Below are 25878 nucleotides of genomic sequence, written 5' to 3'. Positions count from 1 at the left end.
AAGAGAACTACCTATATGTAGTAACATTGTTGTAGGCCAAATATTATACAAATAATAATAACAAATAAAGTGTAAGTTTCGAGGGAAGGAGGGGCCACCAACTATAAAGTCCAGCTGCATAACATCTTTTAACTTTGTGTTTCAAACATTTAATTTAACATTGCTTAAGAAATGTACTAAAAGGAATGCCAATTGACTATAATGAGAGCAAAATAAACTTTTATGAGATATATGTTTGGTGCTTGGTTTTTATTTCTATTTTCTAAACTTTTATGCATGTTTTTAAAAATCGTACACCTATGAATTATATCTTCCACAAGTGTATTGCTAGGCTGCTTGGTTATATTTTACATGTGAAATTTCAATAAAACTGATGGTTTTATGGCTTAATGCAAACACACCTTTTTCTCCCAGGTTCCCTAATCCCACACACTAAATCCTTTGAATATGCGCTCCCACATACCTGTACCCCACTACACAAGTGACATAATATGGAATGAGAGCTGTTTTGCACACCATGTCAATACAGAAATGTCAATAAAAAATTGCATTTGTCTCATAAAAACACCTTTATTTCTTTCAGATTCCCTAATCCAGTGTTTCCCAACCCTAGTCCTCAAGTAGCCCTAACAGTGCAGGTTTTCCAGGTGACCAGTGATATAATTATACCACCTGTGGATCTGTTACAATGTGTCAGTCAGTAATGATTACACCTGTGCTCCAGCAAAGAGATTTGGAAAAAATGTAGTTAGGGAGTGATGGGATTCAAATAAATTAACAACCGGTTCTCCGCCCTTATGACCGTAAGTATTACGTATACAAAAAGATATCAATATCAAAAGGCAGTTATCTAGTCACACCCAGGTGTGCGTGTGTACAAAATATTTTTTATTTTATGCTGCCAATATTGAGATAAAAATAGTAATGAGTCATGTTATGCAACACAGTAGTGCCCCCAGTTCATATTATGCCACAGTAATGCCCCTCTTCATCACACTCTGTCGTGCTGCTTTTGCCCCTCAAAACACTCTGCCATGCTGCCTTTGCTCCCCCTTAACTTTGCCATGATGCCTTTGCTCCCCCTTCACACTCTGCTGTGCTGCCTTTGCTCCCCCCCTGCTTCCGTTCCTTCACTTACCTTTTCTAAAGGCTTCTTTCTTCTCTTCTTGCTTGCAGACTCCTCTCTGCGCCACTCCTCACTGAACCTCAGGCGTGATGATGTAACGCCCAACATTCAGTGCGGATGGAGCAGGGAGGAGGAGTGCAGGCGCCGCCAAAGAAAGCTCTAGAATTTTATTTTACGGGGGATGGGGGTTAGTCCCCGCCACCTTTTTGACAGCTAAGGCTGCCTGCGGCTGCACACTATGTGCAGGTCCCGGCTGCTCTGACTACAGAGCGGCCAGGCAGCACACTCTCTCTGCCTGTCTCTGCCAAATGGACCTGCACAGTGTGCAACCACCAGCGGCAAGCCCCTGCTAGGGAGGGGTGATTCCCCCCCCCCCCCCGGATCCACAACTGGGCGCCGCGGACAGGTGGTTTTTTTTTATTTTTAAAAGGAACCTGCTCCCTCCACCAACGAAGAGGGTGGACTCAACCTGTAGTCACCAGTTTGCCGAACCGAGCCTAAAATTAAGTATTGGTTCTGGCAAACCGGCTCAATCCCACCACTGCTGTTAGGGGTACTTGAGGACTAGGGTTGGGAAACACTGCCCTAATCCCACGCCCCAAATCATATGCATATGCACATGCACACTACACAAGTGTCATAGGGGCACATTTATCATTATTCACATAAAGTGAAAAGTAGTTTTCAATCCTTATCGCAATGATAAGGATTGAACTACTTCTCACATTTATGTACAGCCGTGCAGAGAAACAGCAGTTCCGAAAAACTGCTGTTTCAGTGATAAAAAAAAAACATACTTACCTGCCTCTTCGGAAGCGCTGTCTCCGGGTCTTCTCCTCACTCTTCAAGTGCGCATGTCCAGTACACAGATCCCCTCTCTGTCTCTGCAACTATCGTTGCAGAGAGAGAGCTGTGAGTGACAGGGAGGGATCATGTGATCCCTCCACACATGCGCTGTCCAGCTCTGCTCTCCGGAGCAGAGCTGACAGCATTAGATTTCCTCATGTACGCCAGCTGCAGCTGGCGTACATTAACATGACAAGTTCCCGAAAAAAATGTTTTTTCGGGACTTGTTAGATTGCGGCCAGGAGCAGTCACCATTCTGTTGAATGGTGAATGTTAGAAAAAACGAACTGCAGCGAAAATTAGTGGTTTTGAAGATTGAACAGTCGAACGGAGCTGTCTTAAATATCAATTGCAGACTTCCTTCACCTATTTTCACGGTAAGTGCACGATAGTGCAATACCGTCATTTGTTAAATGTGCCCCATAATGTGGAATGCCGGTTCATTACTATTGACAGCTGTTTTATAGCTGTAAGGATCTTGGAGAAATAGGTATTCTATAAGACAAATGCAACCTTTTATTGATATTTCTGAATTGACGAGGTATATAAAACAGCTGTCATTCCATAGTAATCAGCCATCATTTTATGCCATTCCACATGTGAAACATGACCAAGCATCCTAGCGATAAGTGTGTGGAAGATATAATTCAGAAGTCTTAGATTTTTTTTTAAAAATATACATAAAATTTCAATTTGCTATCATTATAGTCAATGACATGCCTTTTAGCAGATTGGAGCTGTCATTCCTCTTAGTATCGCCCTTGTTCCATAGCAACTATTACTGTCATACTTTCCAACATGTCACAGTGGTTTTGTGATAGCACAACACACACGTTGTGTTCTCCGTCCCGCAGACTTCAATACTGCACACCTGTAAGGACACAACCTGCCACTTCTCCGGTCTTCCGGATTCGCGGAACCGCACGCACGTCAGACGTGGTGGGGCATGACGGGAATTGTAGTTCCACAGCAAATCGATATCGAAAGGATCCCTAAGTCTGCTGTGTACAATTACAAACGTCACAAAAAATGCAAATTTGCAGACATATTTACATAATAATGATATATTTCAAGCATCAGTAGAGGAGTTTATATAGATACAGCAGACACAAAACGTAGAAAAGAGGGGCTCTTGGGGGTGTGGCTTCTTCGCTACCTGACCGTATTGTATTAGTGAGCGGTCACCCCCGGTATGAGTGGAGAGAGACGGGGAGCTCTGCTCAGCTGTAGATGCCTCTAAGGGCGGCCACAGCGCGGGAATCGGGCCGTTAGGATGGCGCAGCAGGAGTGGGGAATGGACGAGACTATCGTCATCTCTGATTCGGAGGACACGGGAGATGAGCAGGCCGGGTTACCTCTTCACACGGCAGATTGGAGACTAGAGGGCACCGGTTCGGACACCTCCAGTGATCAGGTGACATAGATGTGCCCCGACCTGTCACATTGGTTCTGCAGGGTATTGTCTGCATCTGCCGGAGCCTTGTTATCCCAAGGTTGTCTCTTCCCCAGCAGTGATAAAGTCACTATTTTCATGCATTAGTCTCTTTATCTGTTGTAAGTTCAATTAGTGGGCTAAGTGACCCAAGTTTTTGGTGTTGTCCCTTGTCTTTAGTGGACTGTTACATAGTAGCCTTTGTAGGGTCTATTTGCTCAGATCACTCTATGCTAGGGGTAATTCCTGAAGTCCTCTCCACACACTACTTGCTAAACTGCAATTCTACTTAAAAGCTAACCTATTTCTAAAGTGTTTGTGTAATCTTTTTCAATGCCATTTTTCAATATTATGCAACTGTTTTGTTACCCATCTTCTCCTAAATATATGGAGTTTACTGAAGAAATCCTTCCCATATTATGAACTTGCCGAATGTGGCAAAGATGACCATACTGGGGTGAAATTAGGAGCACAGAAGTCAGTATTTACAGCTGAAATTATTGGTCATGCCATGCTATGTTGCATGTGCAGAAGGAGTGGAGAAAAGACCACGGCTAGGTGACCATCAGGTGAACATTGTTGTATGTCATGATGCTGTAAGCATCCTTCCCACCTCCACTTACCTATTTTATATTTTGCTGACACTTGGTCCTGTTAAATTGCTTTATCCTTAAGGGTAGCTGAAGGAGACTGGCCAGGTGAAAGGAACATGTGTAGCACAAGGTGGGAAAAGGGCTGCTAACTTCAGCTACAGCACTTTCTCTTCTAGCATGATGTTTTGATAAGTGACAGACATAGCTAACACTAAAGAGTAGAGTACATCAACTTGATTTGTGTGCCAATTTTTTTACGTTGACACACAAATGAACACTATTTGATGTTGTACACTTGTCTCATGGCTACATATGTGGGCATTTTATTTACTGCTAAAATTGCTTATTTAAAAAATAAATACATACACCTTATATTCTACAAGTTAACCCGTGCATGATACTCATGCATTCTAGTCAAATCAAGCTACTTAAGTTGTTAAAAAGGTTCTTGTCATGCATTTGGGGCTAGGCCAGGCCTCCTCAGGGGAAGAGCGGTACTTCCCGACGTAAGCGCCCTTTTTTAACGTGGTTTTGTCCACATGTCACCACCTCATTATTCTTCTCTATCACCTCATCCTTCATCTTCATCGCCACATCCTTAATATCCATCGTCTTACTGTTCTAAAGCCTCTCGATACACAACGTTTCTGCTAAACACCTTATCGCTGTGCTCAATCAGTCTTCCTTGAAGGGCAGTATTCATAACCTGCCGTTTCACATCACTGCTTCTCCGTACTCGTGAAAATGCGACATACAATTGTCCATGACCAAACACAGGCTCTGGTAAATAAATACCCACACGGTCAAGTGTTTGACCCTGTGACTTGTTAATGGTCATAGCAAATGCCGCCTTCAAAGTGGACTGCCGCCGTCTTAGCTTAAACGGCAGTCCTGTTTCGGATGGACATAAGTCAATCCGAGGTATCATCACCTTATGGAAGTTAACTGGCTTCACTATTATAATTTTTTTGTCAAATAATGTCAGTATACCAAATTTCAGGTCAATTGGATGAGCCCTTTCTGAGAAAATAGTTTTTTACACACACACACACACACTAACACACGCCGCTAGGCTTATATATATTAGATAGATCCCCTTGTCCTGTTCAAACTTCTTTGCCCGAGTCTGGAATTTTTCAACCATTCTGCCATTATCCACAAGCTCACACTTCCTAACAGGAGTCCCTCTTTCCAGTGAATGTAAGTGTAGAGTAGTAGTGTTAAAGGAGCATATTTAACAAATAATGATACTGCACTTGCCATTAAAAAAAGTCCCTCTGTGTGTGCCGCATATTTAAGAAGGGTGCATCGCAGCAGATATCGTGGATATCTGATGCTTTGCATTCCTTTTCGTTTTTGGAAACAGTCACCATTCTACAGTATGGTGACTGCTCCCGGCCGCAATCTAACATCCGAAAAAAAGGATTTTCCGGAAACTTGTCGTGATAATTTACATTATCATAAATAAAAGATTTCGGTGCTGTCAGCTCTGCTCCGAAGAGCAGAGATGGACAACGCATGTGTGGAGGGATCACATGATCCCTCCCTGTCACTCACCGCTCGCTCTCTGCAACACAGAGCGGAGATGTTTGTGCGCGTGTGCAGTTCTTTGAACTGCACATGCGCAATTGATCTATGAAGAGGAGCGAAGAACTCCTGGAGGAGATCCGGAGACAGCGCATTCTGAAGAGGCGGGGTAAGTGGGGTTTTTTTTATCACAGAAACAGCAGTTTATCGAAACTGCTGTTTCTGTGATCTGTTTTTATTTTATTTTGCAAGGTCAGTACAACAATAAGAGACGTTTGACAATAGAATGCAGTTGAGAGAAATAGACAAAAAGTAATCAAATCAATGCTCAGCAAAGATCCAGCGAAACACTTAGTCAAACAACTGTGATCCGTTTTTCATAAATTTGAGAAATAGTTCAATCCTTATCAATGCGATAAGGATTGAAAACTATTTTTCCCTTTATGAGAAGATTGATAAATGTGCCCCAAAGAAAGATATTGGTGATCATCTGTTTTATGTAATAGCTGGTGGCAATGAGTAGCACATCTCTGGACTCTCCAATAAGAGTGGGATGTCATCTATATACCCACAAGGAGATGTAGTAAGTTTTGCATTCCCATCAGAAGTTGACATCCTGTTCTCACAGACCCAAGAATATATGGCCTTTCATGTAATGTATTTGGTGCCTGTTTCAGTGCTAACTTTCAGTGGATGTTTACAATTTGTTTAATTATGGAAACCTGTAGCAAGTCAAGATACTGACAATTGATTTGAACAGATCATCAAACTTTCCAGCAGAGAAGGGTATTGAACAACAGCAGTACTGTTTGCATGACTAATGATGTGAAAGTTCTCTACTACAGGATCAGTGTTTTCTGAGAAACTATCAAAGGAAGAGAGACTTTTCTGACAAATAAGTACATAAAAAAGCAAGATTTTCGACCTGACCCTTAAACTCACTAACTCTATTATCCACTCAATTACATGGTCTGACCATGCCCCAATCTCGGCGGACCTCTCTTCCCTAGTTTCTCGTTCCTCCACTTTCTCCTGGAGACTCAACGAGTCCCTTCTCCACGACAAAAATACAGTAGCTCATATTAAATCCCTAATATCCGAATACTTCGAAACAAATGAATCTCCTGATATCTCACCCTCTACTCTCTGGAATGTTCATAAGGCGGTCATTAGAGGCCATCTAATGGCTTCGGCAGCAAATGCCAAAAGGGCTAGGGCGGCCGAGACTATGCGTCACTCCGCGGCCCTTCACCAGTTGGAGGAACAACATAAATCTAATCCTGACCCTGTTTTATTCGAACAGATGGCCTCTGTGAGGGGTGAACTTAACCTACTTCTCTCACACCGAGTGGCCAACAAGCTGAAATGGCTGAACCAGCGCTTTTACGAAAAGGGTGATAAGGCGGATAAGCTCTTGGCTGCTCGGCTGCGGACCAAAGTCTCGGCCCGTAATCTTATGGCTATTAGGGATTCCTCCGGAGCTCTGATCTATGACCCAAAATTAATCCGCTCAGAATTCCAGAATTTTTATCTAAAATTGTATAATCTCCCTCAACCCCCCAACACCTCGGCCCATCGGGAACAGGCAGAGCGTATAGATAAGTTTCTGGAAGACGCTCGCCTTCCGAAGCTTACTCCCCAGGCTGCAGATCGTCTTAGTGAACCCATCTCCTTGGAGGAGGTAGTGCAGGTTATTAAGGCTCAGAAAACAGGAAAGGCACCTGGTCCTGATGGGTTTTCGGCAGCCTACTATAAGAAATTTGCTGCTCAACTCTCCACTCTTTTTAACTCTATTCTAAAGGGCAAACCCTGGCCTAAAGAATCTCTGGAGGCTCGGATAACCCTGATCCACAAGGAGGGCAAAGAAGTCCACAATTGTGCTAGTTATCGCCCAATATCCCTCCTTAATAACGACTTGAAACTGTACGCTAAGATCCTGGCCAATCGCCTAAACCCTGTACTCCCCGGGTTAGTTCACTATGATCAGGTGGGGTTTGTCCCTGGTAGGCAGGCCAGGGATAACACAAGGAGAACTATTTACCTCATTCATATACTTAACACTAGAAAAAATCCCTCCATTATTTTATCCTTGGATGCCGAAAAGGCCTTCGACAGGATCTCCTAGCAGTTCATGACTCATACCCTCAAGCATTTCGGTCTGTCTGGGGATTTCTTGTCGGGGGTCCAGGCCTTGTATACTCATCCCTCTGCTAAGGTTATGGTTAATGGTTCTCCTTCTGATCCCGTCCCAATAAGCAATGGCACCCGCCAAGGATGCCCACTCTCCCCCTTAATTTTCGCCTTGGTCATTGAGCCTCTGGCAGCCACTATCCGAGCCTCCCTAGATATCAGAGGAGTGGAGACAGAGTCTCTGGAGAGTAAGCTTTCGCTGTTCGCTGACGATATACTCCTCACGCTCCAGCAGCCAAGAATATCTTTGCCCAACTTGTTCGGCCTCCTCTCGAGGTATGGCGACCTGTCCGGGTATAAAATCAATATAACAAAATCCGAAGCCCTATTCCTTAATGTGCCCTCACAGAACTGCTGTGATCTCACCTCCCATTTTCACTTTAGGTGGCAGAAGAAAAAATTAAAATACCTGGGAGTATATATATAACCACCTCATATGAATCCCTATATCAGGAGAACTATCCAGCTCTCTTTCACAAACTCAAATCAGACATCTTCTCCTGGCAAACCCTAATCATTTCGTGGCTGGGCAGGATCATTGCGGTTAAAATGACCATTCTCCCTCAACTTCTTTACCTTTTCCAGACACTGCCTGTGAGAATACCCCTAACTGAAATTTACTCTATGCAGCAACACCTTTCTAAATTTGTCTGGCGGGGCAGGTCTCCCAGGCTTCGATTGGAACTTCTCAAAAAACCTAAGGGCTGTGGAGGCAGGGGCTTCCCCGACCTCAAGGCCTACTACTGGTCAGCCCAGCTTAGCTCAATAGCTTCTTCATTTGCTCCTCCGGCATCTCATGCTTGGGCAGACTTGGAGGCTGCCTATCTCTCCATACCCGGCTTGTCGGGCGTCTGAGGAGTTCCTTCTGATATTCGGAAGGCCCTAACCAAACGTTTTCCAACTCTAGAGTTTGCGGCTCAGATCTGGGAGACCTGCAAGGGCCATCTCTTTATTTTTCCCAACCCTCTGCACATTATACCCCTGTGGCATAACCCCACCTTCCCTCCAGGAATGTCCCGATCTTTCTCTCGGCTATGGACCAGGGCGGGATTCCGATTCGCGGGAAGCCTTCTTGAGCGAGGAAGGCCCATATCCTATGACGCCCTCTGCTTCAGAGTCCCTAACTTTCACCCGCCTTTTTACCAATACCTGCAGGTTCGGCACTTCCTCCTGTCACTCCTGTCGGACAACTCACCTCACTTCCCCTCCCAATTTGAATCTCTCTGCCTTTCTTCCCCTTTGCGAAGGGGTATGATCTCGTCCTTGTATAGTCTTCTACTAGGGAAACTGGTGCCTTCCGGGAACGCTCATGAGAGGGATCTGGGCCCTCCCCCGGAGGAGGACTGCTGGGAGACCATCAGGCTGAATGTGGCTTCTAGTTCCATCTCCACATTAATTAAGGAAAATGCGTACAAAGTCTACTACAGGTGGTATCTCACACCTGACAGGCTCGCAAAGATGTACCAGTCAGCTTCTCCCGATTGTTAGAGAAACTGTGGTCACCGAGGCACCTTCATGCATATTTGGTGGTCATGCCTGGTTATCTCCTCCTCCTTCTGGGACAGGGTTTCGAGACTTCTTTCCTCCCTCCTCCAATGCCCTATTAGGAAGAACCCATGGTCCTTCCTACTCTGTTATCCTATACAAGACCTAGACACCCACTCTGCAAAACTTGCTTCGCATGTCCTGGCAGCCGCTAGATGCCTGATTGCTAAATCTTGGAAACAAGCGAACCCCCCCCCCCATCATCTCTTCTCTTAGATAATATATATGGTTCATTGCCAACATGGAAAAAATCACGTCGCTACTGCGAGACAAAGAAGACAAATTTCATCAAATTTGGGCCCCCGGCTTTATGCCTAGGATTCCCGCAGTTATTTTTTTTTGTTTGTTTTTTTTGTTTTGTCCAACTCCAGATAACATTGACCCCCTTACTTCTTTAAAATACTCCCATGCAGACCTGATAGCGCTCCCTTCTGAAGGTGAACATGCTTTTCTTAGTATACCCCATGAGACGGCCATCTCCCCCCCCCCCCCCTTACCTACCCTACATCTCCTTCAATGCCCACTCCCTTTCCCTCCCGCCCCTTACCACTACCATTTTGTTATATTGCAATATATTTTACTGTTTTGTGAATGACATTGCTGGATATCTACTCTGCTCTGTGATTATTTCAATCAAAATGCTTGTTGTCCAAAGTTTGTCATTCATACTTTATTATGCAATAAAATTTTGAGTTAAAAACAAAAAAAAGCAAGATTTTGTGTAGTGCCTAATGTCTGCAGCAATTAGGTGACATAGGGGGGCCTCTTGAGCTCATGATCATCATCAACATTTATTTATATAGCGCCAGCAAATTCCTTAGCGCTTTACAATTGGGAACAAACATTGATAAGACAATACTGGGTAATACATACAGACAGAGAGGTAAGAGAACCCTGCTCGCAAGCTTACAATCTATAGGACAATGGGAGTTAGAAACACAAGGCCATGTGCTACATCATATTGCACAATGGACCAGCTAGAATGCAAAGGTAAAAGTATTGAGTGGGCTGTGTGTGTTGCAATGCTGGTCAGAGGGTTGTTGTCTTTCGTTAGCAGTGTAGAGGATGGTAATAATGTAATCTAGGGAAATTAAGATGGTGGTTGAGGAATATCATAACCTTGTCTGAAGAGGTGGGTTTTCAGTGAACGCTTGAAGGTTTGAAGACTAGAGGAAAGTCTTATTGTGCGTGGGCGGGAATTCCACAAAGTGGGTGCAGCCCGGAAAAAATCCTGTAACCGAGAATGGGAGGATGTGATGAGAGTGGAGGAGAGACGTAGATATTGTGCAGAATGGAGGTGTCGAGTAGGGAGGTATTTCGAGACAAGTGAGGAAATGTATGTTGGTGCAATTTTGTTGATGGCCTTGTATGTTATTAGAAGAATTTTATATTGGATTCGTTGAAATACAGGCAGCCAATGTAGAGACTGACAGAGTGGCTCAGCAGAGGAAAAATGGTTAGTAAGGAAAATCAATCTAGCCGCTGCATGCAAAATAGATTGTAGGGGTTCAAGTCTGACTTTGGGAAGACCAGTAAGGAGGGAATTGCAATAGTCGATGCAGGAGATGATGAGTGCATGAATTAATGTTTTTGCGGTGTCTTGTGTCCGATATGTGTGTATTCTGGAAATGTTCTTTAGGTGTATGTAACATACACCTTATGTAATCTACAGAGAACATAAAAAGGTTCTACAATAGTTAGCAGATATCTCTTTATCTGATACACATATAATATTCACTGTAGTTAGAATTTCATCCAAGCCATTTTAATCTGTATACTAAATGCAATTTTCAGTAGTTGTCTTTGGACACCTGTGTTGGCTCCTCAGTTTTCTGATCACAATATTGCAGGCTTCAAAATTATGCCACCAGGTGCTTTAATTTCCTTAATAGCTTCCCTTTCACTCCTTAAGTTTTTAGATCCTGATAAGATCCTTATCCCTTAAGACTACTTTAAAAATAAAAATAAAAAATGGCATATTTTCCGTAATGAGATGTGTGGGGGCGTTTTTTGTTTTTTTTTTTCCTTGTCAAATTCATCACACTGTTTTGAAGGATCTACTATTTCATTCTAGAAGGCATTTCAGGTTCCCAATTTTAAAATACGCGAGGTGTTGATATGGCATTGGAAGGGGATCGAGATCATTTCAGGGATCTCTCAGGCTCCAAACTTTGGACTCTCAGAAATAAGAGGATTGTGTGGTAACTGACACTGTCTTGGCTGTTGTTGCGAAACCACTCCTATTTATCAGCATCATTTTTAAAGTCCATCACCATTTATCATCATCAGCTATTTATATAGCGCTACAATTCCGCAGTACAGTACAGAGAACTCATTCACATCAGTCCCTGCCCCATTGGAACTTACAGTCTAGGTTCCCTAACACACACATATACACACACACACACACACACACACACACACATCCACATGCATTCATTTTTGTTACCCAATTAACCTATCAGACTGTTTTTGGAGTCTTCTAAATACTTAAGGTTAAAATAGATAGTTTACCTTCAGTTGTGCAAAAATGAGTTGGCAGAATAATTGTGTAACTTTTTACATGTTACTGCATTATGTTTGAGCGTCTGCTATTCAGTGCAATTTAAAATGCGGTGTAATTTCTTCGCTTTTCACAATAAATAAACATATGCTTGAAATGTGTTTGTCTCCATAATACTGACTTATTCAGCTTATACATCTCCATAACACTTACCTATACATTTTATAATGGCTCCACACCAACCTTGAGCACAAATTTGGCATCCCTGTAAATAAACAAAATAATGTGGTATATTTTCTGGGTTGAATTTTTATGAAAGAAGCCCAATGGAATAATTGTATTTGTTTGTATGTATGTGTGTGTATATTTATTTGTGTATGTTTAATTACAAATCCATTTGCCGGTATGTCATCTGTTTTGGGAGGGACAGGTGAGAAACTACAGTCCATCTGGGTCATGTTGATAGTCTGACATCAGTTTCCCGTGTGACCAGGAAATAGTCAAAGTGCCACAACCTGGACACAAACATCTTCAGCCCCTGATCTTTTTAAAGCCTCCAACTTAAGTTTTTTTTTTTTTTTTTGTTTTTGTTTTTTTTTAAGACTGTCCTCATGTTCTTGATCTTCCCATTGACCTAGTCTACCGTTGCCTCTGGATAATGGGGAGGGCTCACTCTCGCCATGTCCTGGAAAGCCAAGCTCCTCTTATGCCTGTTGGAATACTCTTTTAAGGTTAAGAGGGTGGTTAAGAAATATTGTAAGCTTGCCTGAAGAGGTGGGTTTTCAGAGAATGTGTGAAGGTTTGTAGACTAGAAGAAAGTTTTATGTGCGAGAAGTGAATTTCATGGAGTGGGTGCAGCTCAAAAAGTCTTGTAAATGGGAATTGGAGGATGTGATGAGAGATGCAGATCTTGTCCAGAGTTGGGAGATATTTTGAAACGAATAAGGAGGTGTATGTTGGTGTAGTTTTATTGATGACCTTGTAGGTTAGTAGAGGTATTTTTAAATTTGATTTAGTAAAAACTAGGCAACCAATGTAGAGACTGACAGTGGTTCAGCAGAGGAAGGATTTGCAAGGAAAATCATTCTAGCTGCAGTGTGAAAAATAGATTGTAGGTGCAAGAGTCTGTTTTGGGGAAATCGCAATAGTCAATGCGGGCGATGAGTGCATGAATTAGAGTTTTTGCAGTGTCTTGTGTAAGATATATTTGTATTCCGGAAATGTTTTTTAGATAGTCTGTATGGAACAAAGGATAGTTCCGAGTCAAGGATCACACCTAGACAGTGAGTGTGCAGGGTGGGATTTATGGTCATGTTGACAACAGAAATAGAAATGTCAGGTAGGTAACTTCTGTTGATGGGAGGAAATATTATTAACTCTATTTTTGAAAGATTGAGTTGTTGAGAGGACATTAAGATGAAATTGCAGAAAGACAGTCATTAATGCGGGACAACACAGATGGTGAGAGATCATGGGAGGATAGATATATTTGGGTATTATCCACATAAAGATGATACTGAAATCCAAAGGAAATTATTAGTTTACCAAGAAAAGTGGTGTAGATAGAGAACAGCGGAGGACCTAGCACTGAACCTTGTGGTACTCCAACTGGTAAAGGAAGTGTAGCAGTGATGGATCCAGAGAAATTAACACTGAGAGTGATTAGGAAGGTAGGATGAGAACCAGAATAGAACAGGATCTTACCTAGGGATTATAGTGTTTTATGAGAATAGTAGTCAACAGTGTCAAATGCAGCAGAGAGATCCAATATAATTAGAAGAGTAATGGCATTTAGTTTCAGTAGTGATGAAATCATTGACAACCTTAGGCAATACAGTCTCTGTGGAGTGTTGTGAATGAAAGCCTGACTGAATAGGATCCAATAGGTTGTCTGCGGAAAGGAGGCGAGCATAGCTTGGAGGTGCATGGGAGCTGAGAGATGGGACGATAAATTAAGAGTTTGGGTCAGATATTTTCTGTCCTTCAGAATAGTAGGAGTAATCACTGCGTGCATGTATAATGCGTGAAGATACCAGTAGAGCGATGTTACATTTAGAGGTGAAATGAGCACAGGAGACAGGGATCTACCAATTTTGTGAGTGTATAGGATCAAGAGGGCAGGAGATAGAGTAGGAAGATAAGAAGAGAGTATACTTCATTTTTATTTGTGGGATCAAATTAAGAGCGTGTGAGAGGATACTGGGAAGCAATTGAGTTGATTGCTTATTGAGGAGGATGATACCATTTCTAGCCTGATCTTATCACTTTTGTCCTTGAAGTAGGAAGCACAATTCTGGGCACTGATAGTAGTCAGAGGGTATGGGGTGAGAGGATTGAGAAGAGATATAAATGTGTTAAACAGGCGCTTGGGGTTAGATGCAAGAGCATAGATGAGATTGGGAGTATAGTAAAATGGTTTTGTACATACAGAAAAAGCGCTCTCCTAGTTGCACTGCAGTTCACGTCACTGTTGTGGGTGAACATAAACATCAGCATCTGTGGCGATTTGCTGAAACATAAAAACTTATCATAGCGCAATGCTGTAACACATATGGAGCAAAGTTCTGTGTGAAAAGGAGTTGTGTCTTGATCTGAGGGTCACCACCAGTCACCCGTGCTCCCCTTTCACTTCACACCCCAATGGGTTTATGCTCACAAAATTTAGATGAATATATCGCCCCACAAATCACGGAAATCCTCCTTCCGACTGTTACGTGGATATCTGAAGTCTCATACACGCCTGGTTTACTCCCGGCGGACAACCACTTCTTAAGATCACCCAATATGTACACTCCACGGATATTCCATAGAAGGTATCATATAAAAGAAAAAGGAATACTCTAGTGTTTCACCTTTTAATAAAATGCTCTAAAACAATCTTTGAGCTTTAGAAAACAGGACCCGTACCAAATCAAAACAGGCATGAACATAACGTGAATCACATAGGCTCACAGCAGTCTCGTCTGATGTGAAATGCTGTCAGGTGCACCGATTAAAACCAATGCGTTTCAACTTAAAACAAAGTCTTTATCAAGGATCAAATATTCAGTCTCTCCCGTCGCTTCTTAAAAGGAGACATATCCTTTTTCTTTTATATGATACCTTCTATGGAATATCCGTGGAGTGTACATATTGGGTGATCTTAAGAAGTGGTTGTCCGCCGGGAGTAAACCAGGCGTGTATGAGACTTCAGATATCCACGTAACAGTCGGAAGGAGGATTTCCGTGATTTGTGGGGCGATATATTCATCTAAATTTTGTGAGCATAAACCCATTGGGGTGTGAAGTGAAAGGGGAGCACGGGTGACTGGTGGTGACCCTCAGATCAAGACACAACTCCTTTTCACAAGGAACTTTGCTCCATATGTGTTACAGCATTGCGCTATGATAAGTTTTTATGTTTCAGCAAATCGCCACAGATGCTGATGTTTATGTTCACCCACAACAGTGATGTGAACTGCAGTGCAACTAGGAGAGCGCTTTTTCTGTATGTACAAAACCATTTTACTGTATGTCTAATGTGAGTGTATCTAGTGGAACCCTGAGTACATACTACAGGCTGCTGTACCGAACATAGCGCTAGACACACAGGTTGTAATTTATTTTGAGATTGGGAGTATGTTTGTTTTGCAGTGTCTGGAGCATTTCGATAGGGGTGGTAGATAGAAGTATATGTGAAGAAAAGGTACAAGATTTACGCCAGTGACGTTCTGCTTTACAGGATCATTTTTGAAGACCATACAAACTGTTAATGCCCACGTCTGTAGTAGAAACATCTATATAAACAGAGGAACCAGACTGTTGCCAGCGATATGTGACAATTTGGCAGATGACCAAGGGAAAGATAAAAGGGAGGAGTGGAGGGGGAAGGTGAAGAGATGCCATTGGAGGTGGTGAAAAGAGTCAAGCCAATGAGTCCAAGGATGATGGAGATGCTGGTGAGAATGCTGGACCAACATGATTACAATGGTCAAGAAAAAATACAGAAAATTTAATTACTTAAGGAATTAATCATGCAGAAGCTGATTAATATGCTACATGACAAACTAGGGGGGAAAGAGAAGCAATTTCCAGATACAGAAAAGATGGTCAGATTTGAAGAACAAGGAGCAATGAAAATTGAAGAGAAGAAGAATGAACCTTAAATAACAAGTGAGTATTACAAGGGGTTAAAAATAAGTCAAATTAACTTTCTCTTTTTCATTTAGGTACCATCATCAATTCTGACGAAAGTTCAGAAGGAGATGAGGGCTCAAGCATCAATAGTTCTTTGGCTTCCAGTGATGAAAAAGGCATGGCAGAGATAATGGAGAAGCTGAACAAATATTTTAAAGAACTGAGGGCAAACGTAAATGATGTCAAGAAAAGTTTCCTCAAACTGGAGAAAAAAATCTTGATTTGTTTCACATGTATGAAAGTAATATTTGAAGCATCTAGCCAGATGAAAAGTTAAAATCCTAGTAATTGGAACACAAGTTAAAACCTTAGTAATTGGTGTATTATGCTGTTCTGTAGTGTGTTAAATGTTATTTCATATCTAGTTAAAATAAATGTGAATTATGTTTATAAATAATATTTTGTTTATAAATAATGTTTATTAATGTTTATAAAATAAATGAATGATCTTGTAAACAACATTCTGGTTCATTTGGTGAATTTGCTTGATAGGTAGGCCTTAAAGAACAAAATGGTTTAATTGTGCTGTGGTACAGACACAGGGCGGACACAGGTGTTCCGACTTGTCCATAAAATTAATAATGACCATGATGGGTACAATAAAAAAACTATACTGTATGATAGCTAGAGATGCTCACTGACCCCTGTGAAATGGTTTTGGATCTGGATTAGCTTCGTGTTTTGGTAAAACCGCCGTCGTGTGTTTTGGTTTTGGATTTTTTAGAAAAAATCCTAAAATATGATAAAATCACATAACTTTGCTCTTTTTGTTCCTACATTATTATTAACCTCAATAGCACTAAGTTTCAGTAATTTTCATTCAATTTTGACCACCTCACAGGTCGCATTAGTATTTTCATACACTTTCGGACAAATACTGTAGCAACCTGGCTGGATGGTAAGCAACAGGGCAATGACCCAAACACACGGCAGTTCCTAGCACATCTAGGACACATTGGCACACAGCAGTGGTAGAAAAGAGAAATGGGGGTCCGACCTCCCTCCCACCCACCGTTCTGTTGGATCTTAAAAAGGAATCAAAAAATCCCGAGATACGACAACCTGATACTGTTTTACCTCGTTTTCAAATCCGAAAAAGCACGAAGGTACCAAGCTGGCTCGGTACTCTGATCTGCTAAGTTCGGGTATATTCGGTTCTCGGGAAACCGAGCCTGAGCATCTCTAATGATAGCAGATAAAATTACAGGTATAGAATAGAAGAAATGAACACATCACATGAGTAAAAAAATCTCATTGAGAATATTTGTATTTTCACGTGTTAACAATTCACTTGCATACAGATACACTTAGATGATATGGAGCCTGTAAAAACGCTTATTATTCAATCACCATTACAAGATCACTCTTCCCATGCGTGCTTTAGAGACTGCACCAGGTAAGACGTAAGAGATGACCTCATAAATTTAAATATTCATGCCCAGAAAAGCGTTGCTGTTGGAGGAGATATCAGCAGATGGTCGTGAATACGTACACACTGCAGAATTGGAACGACATTGTTAGATTTTAGTCCGTTCTTATAATGAAACTATAGTGTGCTTTGGAGCATACACACTAATGCGATTTCATGCCGACCGGTTGCTTGTCGTGTAATTGGCACGATAATCAGCTGATAAACCTGTAGTGCATACCCAGCCTAAGCCTAGCTGTAGGAATGCCATGATCCACCCAGCTCCTCCCACTGGAGGAAGCAAAATGTTGCATCGCCAATATCTTGTTAAGTAATATATATTTCTATATGTATTAGTTTCAAAGCTTCATAAATGAGACTTTGACACTGTCCATCTGATGGGAAAGTCATGGTAATGCCGTCATTGGTCTTGGAGAAACCTAGAAGTGGTGCGTGTGTACAGTACAGTGCAATCTGTACTTTATAGTGCTGACATAGTATGTAGCACTGTATATTGAGATGACACCAGGGAATTACATACAATGGCATAAAACAGAAGGTAATTAGGGCCCTCTTCAAATGATCTTATATTCTACATACGGTACAGAAATAACAAATTTACATTGTGAGCTCCAATTGGGCAGGAACTGATGTGAATGATTACATATTCTCTGTTCAGTGCTTCGTAATATGACCTGTGCTATATAAAAATAAACAATAATAGTTGCAGATTTTGAAAGAGCATGTGGTTAATCGGCAGCAAGTCCTGATTAAGGCTTCAGGTCGTTCTAGGATAAAAGTGTATAGTGCCCCCTTGCCTTACATGGCAGGCTGATACCCGGTGGATGAAAACAAGACTTGCCCCTCAACTGCAGCCTAGTCAACTTATTGAATAGCCATCTTGTACTCTCTCAGGAGCTGAAGTTTTTTGTTCAGATAGACACTGCACAAGAGTGTCTTTGCCAGAAGAAAGTCTTGCCAGGTTCAGTATTTGGCACACCTGCTCCAATCTCAACAACAAGCTCCTATGTGGACCAATCTTCTCCTGGAGATATTCTCCTCCACCATGGGCACAATAGCATATGCAGGACCTTTAATTTAATCTATTTATACAGTAGGATCGCAGGCAGACTTTCTTGAATCAGGTTATCCAGCTTACAAGGAACACCTGTGAGTCTCCACTGGTGGAAGGATCTGAAATTAAGGGAAAGCGGAGTGTTCTTTTCAGATCAGGAATGGATAGTACTTGGAATAGACTTCAGTTCCACAGGCTGGGGCTCTCATTTCAGTGTTGCAAGGTGCATGGTCACAGAGGGAAAGAAGACTGCATGCAAACATTTTAGAAATGAGAGCAGCGTTTAATACAATGCAACATTTTCAGAATCTTCTAGGTCATGAATATCTCTGAATACTTTCCAGCATCTAAACAGTAGTCTCATTTGGTACCAGGAGCAGGACTATGTCAGGAATTGAGTCATGGCTTGGGTGGAAGACCATATGATGTCTCTGCACTTGCAGGCAAAGACCATATCATGGTCTATTATCTAAGTAAACAGCACTTTTTAGAGTGGACTTTACACAAGGAGGTATTTCAGTTACTAATCAGAAAGTTCATTTTCCCCCAAATCTGATGGCCATAACCCAGAACACAAAGGTGTCTGTTTTATTCTCCCCACAGTCACCAAGGCTGAAAGAATAGATGATCTGTCATTTTTGTGGAACCTTCAGAAGGGGTATGTGTTTTTTTTTTGTTTTTTTTTTTAGTGCTTATTGTTTGTATGCTGAGGAAGATCAGCAAAGAAAAAGCAGAAGTCACAGTAATCCTCCCGATTCACTTCAGTCAGATCTTCTGCACAAGGAGCTGATCCCTAGTCTTAACCCGGATGGGCTCTCTGATGTCTTGAAGATGGAGTGACCATTGTTAAGACGAATGGGACTTTCTGACAGTTTAACTTGCTGATACAAGGGTTGCTGAGGAAATGGTAATGTGCTGCTGTTTACTATAAGATCTAAAAATTGTTTAATCTGTAGTGTAAACCTAAATGATTCATCCTCTAACATTTCACACATTCTTGACTCGCCTCATGCTGGTCTTAACTAGAGATGAGCGCACTCGGATTTCCTGAATCCGAGCCCACCCGAACGTTGCCGATCCGAGACAGATCCGGGTATTGGCGCCAAATGAAAACTTGAAAGCGAGGCTCCGAGTCATAATCCCATTGTCGGATCTCGCGATACTCTGATTCTATAAATTCCCCGCTGGCCGCCGCCATCTTCACTCAGACATTGATCAGGGTAGAGGGAGGTTGTGTTAGGTGGTTCTCTGCCCTGCTATATCCTGTGCTGTGCTGTGCTCAGTCCAGTGGTGCTGTGTCCTGTGCTCTGTCCTTCTGAGTTCAGTGGTGCTGTGTCCTGTGCTCTGTCCTTCTAAGGGCATTGTTATTTCCCCATTATTCCCAAGTTATAAAAAATGTAAAAAAATAAAAAAAAAAAATTATAAAAAAAGAAATATCCAAAAACAATACTGCAATATTACAAAGTTCACTGATTCAGCAGTATAAGTCCAGTGGTACTCTCCTGTGCCGCATATAATTTTTAAAGGCTTTGCCGAGTGTGTGTGGCTTAATGGTACGCTCTCTTGTGCTACATATAATGGAAAACAAAAATTTGGAGGATAAAGCTGCGAGGAAAGAGCTCAGTTTTCCTAAAAGACCCGCTGGCGGGGATGCTGATAACATCTGGTCCGGACTGAAGGACCTGCCAACCATTGCAGACATGTCTACTGTCGCTGCATTGGATGCTGTCACAATAGAGAAAATGGTGGAGGATTATTTTGCTGACACCATCCAAATAGACATGTCAGACAGTCCATATTGTTACTGGCAGGAAAAAAAAGCCGTTTGGAAGCCCCTGTACAAACTGGCTCTATTTTACCTGAGTTGTCCCCCCTCCAGTGTGTACTCGGAAAGAGTTTTTAGTGCAGCGGGGAACCTGGTCAGTGAGCGGCGAAGGAGGTTGCTTCCTCACAACGTTGAAAATATGATGTTTATAAAAATGAATAATCAATTCCTCAATGAAGTATAGCACTGCCCTCCAGATAGTACAGAGGGACCTGTGGTTGTGGAGTCCAGCGGGGACGAATTGATAATGTGTGATGAGGAGGAAGTACACACTGTAGGGGGAGAGGAATCAGAGGTTGAGGATGAGGACGACATCTTTCCTCAGTAGAGCCTGTTTAGTTTGTACAGGGAGAGATGAATTGTTTTTTTGGTGTGGGGGCCCAAACAAACCAATCATTTCAGCCACAGTTGTTTGGTAGGCCCTGTCGCTGAAATGATTGGTTTGTTAAAGTGTGCATGTCCTATTTCAACAACATAAGGGTGGGTGGGAGGGCCCAAGGACAATTCCATCTTGCAACTCTTTTTTTGGCATTATGTGACCATTCAACAGTCGTTTGCCATGTTCAAAAAGTAAAAGAAAATGTCAACAAATTCAAAAAATTAAATCAAAAGTTAAATGCCCTGTCATTATTTAAAACAAGAGGTATTGACGTGCTAGAATTAGTGTAGTGTTAATATGTTATAAACACTACACTTGGAACTTGGAGGAGGTATTGTGGCCCCGGTACCAAATTTAGTACCAGGGCCACCCCACTACGCAGTCCAGAATTTTTTTGGGGGGAATTCAGAGCCGTGGAGGGTTTTTTATTAATTATATTGTGGTGACCACTCCTCTACGCAGTCCAGGTACATTATTTGGTGCGATTCAGACCAGTTGATGGTTTTCTTATTATATTGTGGTGACCACTCCTCTACGCAGTCCAGGTACATTATTTGGTGCGATTCAGACCAGTTGATGGTTTTCTTATTATATTGTGGTGACCACTCCTCTACGCAGTCCAGGTACATTATTTGGTGCGAATCATACAAGTTCAGGGTTTTTAAATTATATTGTGGGGACCACTCCTCTACGCAGTCCAGGTACATTATTTGGTGCGAATCATACAAGTTCAGGGTTTTTAAATTATATTGTGGGGACCACTCCACTACGCAGTCCAGAAAGATACCTCGTTGCAACGTTTTGGACTAATAACTATATTGTGAGGTGTTCAGAATACACTGTAAATTAGTGGAAATGCTTGTTATTGAATGTTATTGAGGTTAATAATAGCGTAGGAGTGAAAATAAGCCCAAAAACTTGATTTTTTAACTTTTTATGCTTTTTTTTTTTTTTCAAAAAAATTTGAATCCAAAACACGAGACACCAAAAGTCGCCGGTGCACATCCCTAGTCTTAACCAGGGACCTGTTCTTTCAGCCCTGAAGGTTCATGCATCCGCACTTAGTATCTTTTAGGACACCAGACTGATTGTCTTATTGCCCAGCTCTTTTAAGCAGAGGTCTCCCTCAGGTGGCTACTCTTAAGGTAGAATTTCTTGTGACCAATAATTCTGCCCATAGAAATGAAATTACATGCTTTATGGTGCAAAGAACCTTTCTTGAACATGTAGACAAGGTGGTAACTGAGAAGTAACCCTACCTTTTCTATTCAAGGTATTGTTCAAGAAATTATCATTCCAAAACTCTGTCCCCAACGAGCTAATGGCAAGGAGAAAAGATTAAATACATTGTCCTGACTAAATCCAATCTATCTTTCTAGAATTAAGAATTTCAGGAAGACTGAGCTTTGTCATTACTATAGGACCTCTTTAAGGACATGCCCCGTTCATACAGACTGTTGTGAGATGGATTATAGAGGTCATTTCATATGCTTACAAGAGGAACAGATGAAAGGTGCTATACCTTAAAGCGCACTCTCTGAGGGCAGTAGCAGCTTCATGCCCATTTAGGGCTTGGGTCTTACCGGTTGATCTCTGCAAAGCAACGGGGTGGTCATCTCTTCATACCTTTTTACCAGACGCTAAATGCTGGCTGTGACCTTCTACTGATGCTCAGTTTGGGAGAAAAAAATCCTCAGTCACTCAAAACTTGCAAATGTTTTTGAGACCACCCTTTTTGTCACACATTGCTTGTGTAAGTCCTATTGTGTAGGCTGCCATGGAGTGTTTAAAAGCTAATAAGTGAATTACATTTACCGTTTTGATTTGCTTGAAATACTCCATAGCAGCCTAATATTCCCACCCAGGTTGTCGGGTTTTTTTTGTTTTGTTTTTTTAAATTATTATTATTATTATTATTATTATTATTATTTATTATTTATTTTAAATACTTGGTTATATTGAGAAGTTACTCAAACAGCAGGGGCAAGGAAGAGCAGCACTATACCATCTGCAGGCATTTGGTTTCCTGTCCATAATCTGCTGATGAGGTAACTAACCCATGCTGTTGGCTGCTATGGAGTTTGTTAAAGAAATGGAATGAATGGTACATGTAATTTGCGAATGTATATGTAGGAGGTTGGGGCGAAAACTGATGAAAAGTATAGCCATGTAAATGCTATGTATGTGTGCCATAACAAATGTGTTTGGTAACTTTTCTGTTTTAGTTATATAAAAATGCAATAAAGTTGAAAACTAGTTGCATTTGTGTTTTTAATGTAACCTAATAAATGGAATTGCACAATATGAATTTAACTTTGTGTTTTGTTTTTTTCAGGACTTCATTGACTTGACATTGATTGACAACGGTGTAATAGATTTGACGGTTAGTGGGACACTGGACGACACTGGACTCTCAAACAGTCCACTGTTGCAGCCTATGAGGTCTTGTTTCCAGGATGTAAGTTTCCAACATCTAATAACATCTGAATTCCAAATCAACGACCATTGTCTCCCCAAAGGTGGACTGTCAAACTTCAAAAGTACTTGGGACTCCAGACTTTTCAATGGAGAGATCCCTGAATATGAAGACGAGTCACCCATAGGCAGCTGGATTTCTGCATACAGTGACATGAGATCTCCAAAGTGTGTAAGCAATGCTATGATAAAACAAGAGCAGTCTCCTTGTAAGACGCTCAACTATACTACCACCACATCTAAAATGAACACAAAAGATCCTTTAGAAAATGGTCTTGCTTCACAAGATTGGTCGTCTGAAGCCACCTGCACCCATAGCAATAGTAACCCAGCGTATGAAACACTGTGTTCAGAAGGCAAGACACAGTCACAACCTGTGGCAAGCCTCACATCCATCCAGACTGCAGTAACACAAGCGGACCGTAAGGAAAAATCTGATGCTCAAGCACAACCCCTCAACAAGGCGATGCTGTATAAGCTTAGACACTTCAAGAGACCTCCAGTCAATCACTTCTTTTTCCACACATTAAAATATGAACAGGTAAGAGAATGACACTTTAAATCTTGCAAAACTGGCAGGCTGTGGAATGCAGGTGTTCTTAGTCTCATACCGCCTGTCACCACAAACACGTTTTATAGCTATTACGTTTACAATACTTCCCATTAGCTTTTCCTCGTGTGTTGAAACAAAAATTGATTGCACTATCCAAATGAGTGAAAACGGATTAAAGTTTACTCTGTCCTGAACATACCCTATTCATAACTGTTAACCATTTACATTTAACAACAATTTAGAAGTACATAGAGAGGAGTATTTAATTTTTTTTTCGTTTATACAATTGTGTAACTGTCCCATATACAACACCGCAATCTTGCAGCTTATTCTAGTTTTGATTTTAATTGTCACAGAAACTGCTTCCAAAGCCAATTCCTTCAAGTCGTATGAACTTTGTGAACAGCACAAAAGAGGAGGGCTTCCACTGGGGCACCCTGCACTTCTTGACTGAGTTTGTAACTGCTCAGTACTACCCACCTAAAGACATTATCGGTCATGTCATTCAGTCTATTCTGCTGGGTGCAGAGGAGACGGCAATCAAGCATGAAGCTTACACAATCCTAATGAAAGTGCAAAAGTAAGTCAAGTTTGTAAATACCTTCATACCTGTCACTGTCTTTAAATAAAACTTTGCTAGTCATTATGGCACTGGGATTTTTAAATAAATCATATATGCACAATAAATAAGCTCAGTATTATAATTGGTATTCTTTTGTTAGGTAGAAAGTCAATGCTGAAATAATGCAGTAAAAATCAGTAATAGAACTAATAATGCTGTTAAGTCTCTATAACTTACTTTAGCAAACTAATATGGAGCAATCAATCCCTATAATTAGCATTTAGAAATGCATACAATGACTATAGTCTTTTGCAGAGTGTATGCAGCGGAGCCTCCGCACAGGAAAGCAGTGTGGATCGTGAATAAACACACTTTCCCTATTACTATTCTATCTCAGCTCTTACCCTATCACATCTGTTCAATTTGTTTGTAGATCCTTTTCACTGGCTCCAGCATCCTCTTGATGGCCGTCCTCCCCATATACGATTTATCAGTTTAGGAGATTCACTCCATTACTTCATGCCACCTATATATAGTAATTGTTCACCTAATACATTTTGGACAATTTACAGCCCTTTTGCGCTTCTGATTTTCAGTACCATATTATAAGAAGCAGCATACTGTAATTAATCAGAGTAATAATTAATATTACATTTGCCAGTCATTAAGTTACACTAAATACTATGTGTCCAGTGCTGCTATCACTGAGATTTTAAATATCATTGGATAGTGCATATCTGCAAAGCCTTTTAATTTCAGTAGAAATGGGCATTCTGAGTGCTGTATTGTTTGAACACACAAAAAAAAATAAAAAATGAATAAAGCAGAGGCCTATCCGTTAATATACCTCTGACTATGGAGTATCGCCTTCTGTCACACAGCAGCGTTCTAATTCTGCCTTTCTATAGCTAAAGCAACTCACGATTTATAAAAGCTGAATAAGTGTTTTTGGGACAGGTTAAAGGCAAATGAGAACCGTAGTCCACGGTTATACAAGAGCAATTTGTCTCTGAAAACATGCATTATTTTCATGACTGTGTTGCCTCTGCACTTTAGAACAATGATTGTGGGCAAATTTGCGCAGCTAGCAATATGGAAACAGCCTAAGAAAATGCTAGTCAAATCCTTGGAACTAGGTAGCCATTGCATGCAAAAAGATACTGCTACTGCATAACTCTTGGCATTTGCTTCTATTAAGGTCCACGAATAAACCTATTGATTCCTTAATGTATCCTGCTGGCTGCTACATTTCAATAACTGCGATATCCTGCCCTCCTTTGGTTTTAAAGGTGGAGCCACACATCAGCACTTGGGAGTTTATTCCAGGTAGAGAAGTGCAGCATTCATAAGTTGGTTCAACAATTTATGATTTCAATAGTCTATGGAAAATGTCTGTATATTACACTGAAACTTGAAAGATGTTTTTTCTAAATGTGCATTAGGCAGATTTAGTGGCATTGGGACCTCTGCAATTGTGTTTTCCAGTATGTAAATTGTAATTTAAAAAATTGCTTTGTGATATACTGTTTTACTATAATGGTAACCTGTAGATGAGACCCTTGCATACATTCTACATGGTGTGGTGTCGGAAGGCTATGCATTTAATTTAGGTTTTTTTCTGAAAACCAATCTAGAATAAACAGTTGGCATTGTAGATATAGGA

General features: G+C 41.3%; 1 protein-coding gene across 3 annotated transcripts in view; it reads left to right on the top strand.

Annotated features, from left to right (window-relative positions):
• The first annotated feature begins 2921 nt into the window (after positions 1-2921).
• Positions 2922-25878, top strand: part of SIMC1 (SUMO interacting motifs containing 1) — a 44236-nt gene continuing 21279 nt past the window's right edge. The window contains exons 1-3 of one of the 3 annotated variants that reach the window (XM_075209198.1): positions 2922-3386; positions 22961-23641; positions 24010-24233. In XM_075209198.1, the coding sequence (XP_075065299.1) occupies positions 3246-3386; positions 22961-23641; positions 24010-24233 (1046 nt within the window). In that variant the 5' untranslated portion in view covers positions 2922-3245. Of the gene's footprint in view, positions 3387-22651; positions 22674-22960; positions 23642-24009; positions 24234-25878 lie in introns of those variants that run through there. The other 2 variants (XM_075209197.1, XM_075209199.1) reach the window with 2 other exon arrangements.

This window comes from Mixophyes fleayi, chromosome 4 (assembly GCF_038048845.1).
Source record: "Mixophyes fleayi isolate aMixFle1 chromosome 4, aMixFle1.hap1, whole genome shotgun sequence".
NCBI classification, from domain to species: domain Eukaryota; kingdom Metazoa; phylum Chordata; class Amphibia; order Anura; family Limnodynastidae; genus Mixophyes; species Mixophyes fleayi.
Note: the sequence above shows the minus strand (reverse complement) of the source record. Positions and strands in the feature narration are given on the sequence as shown.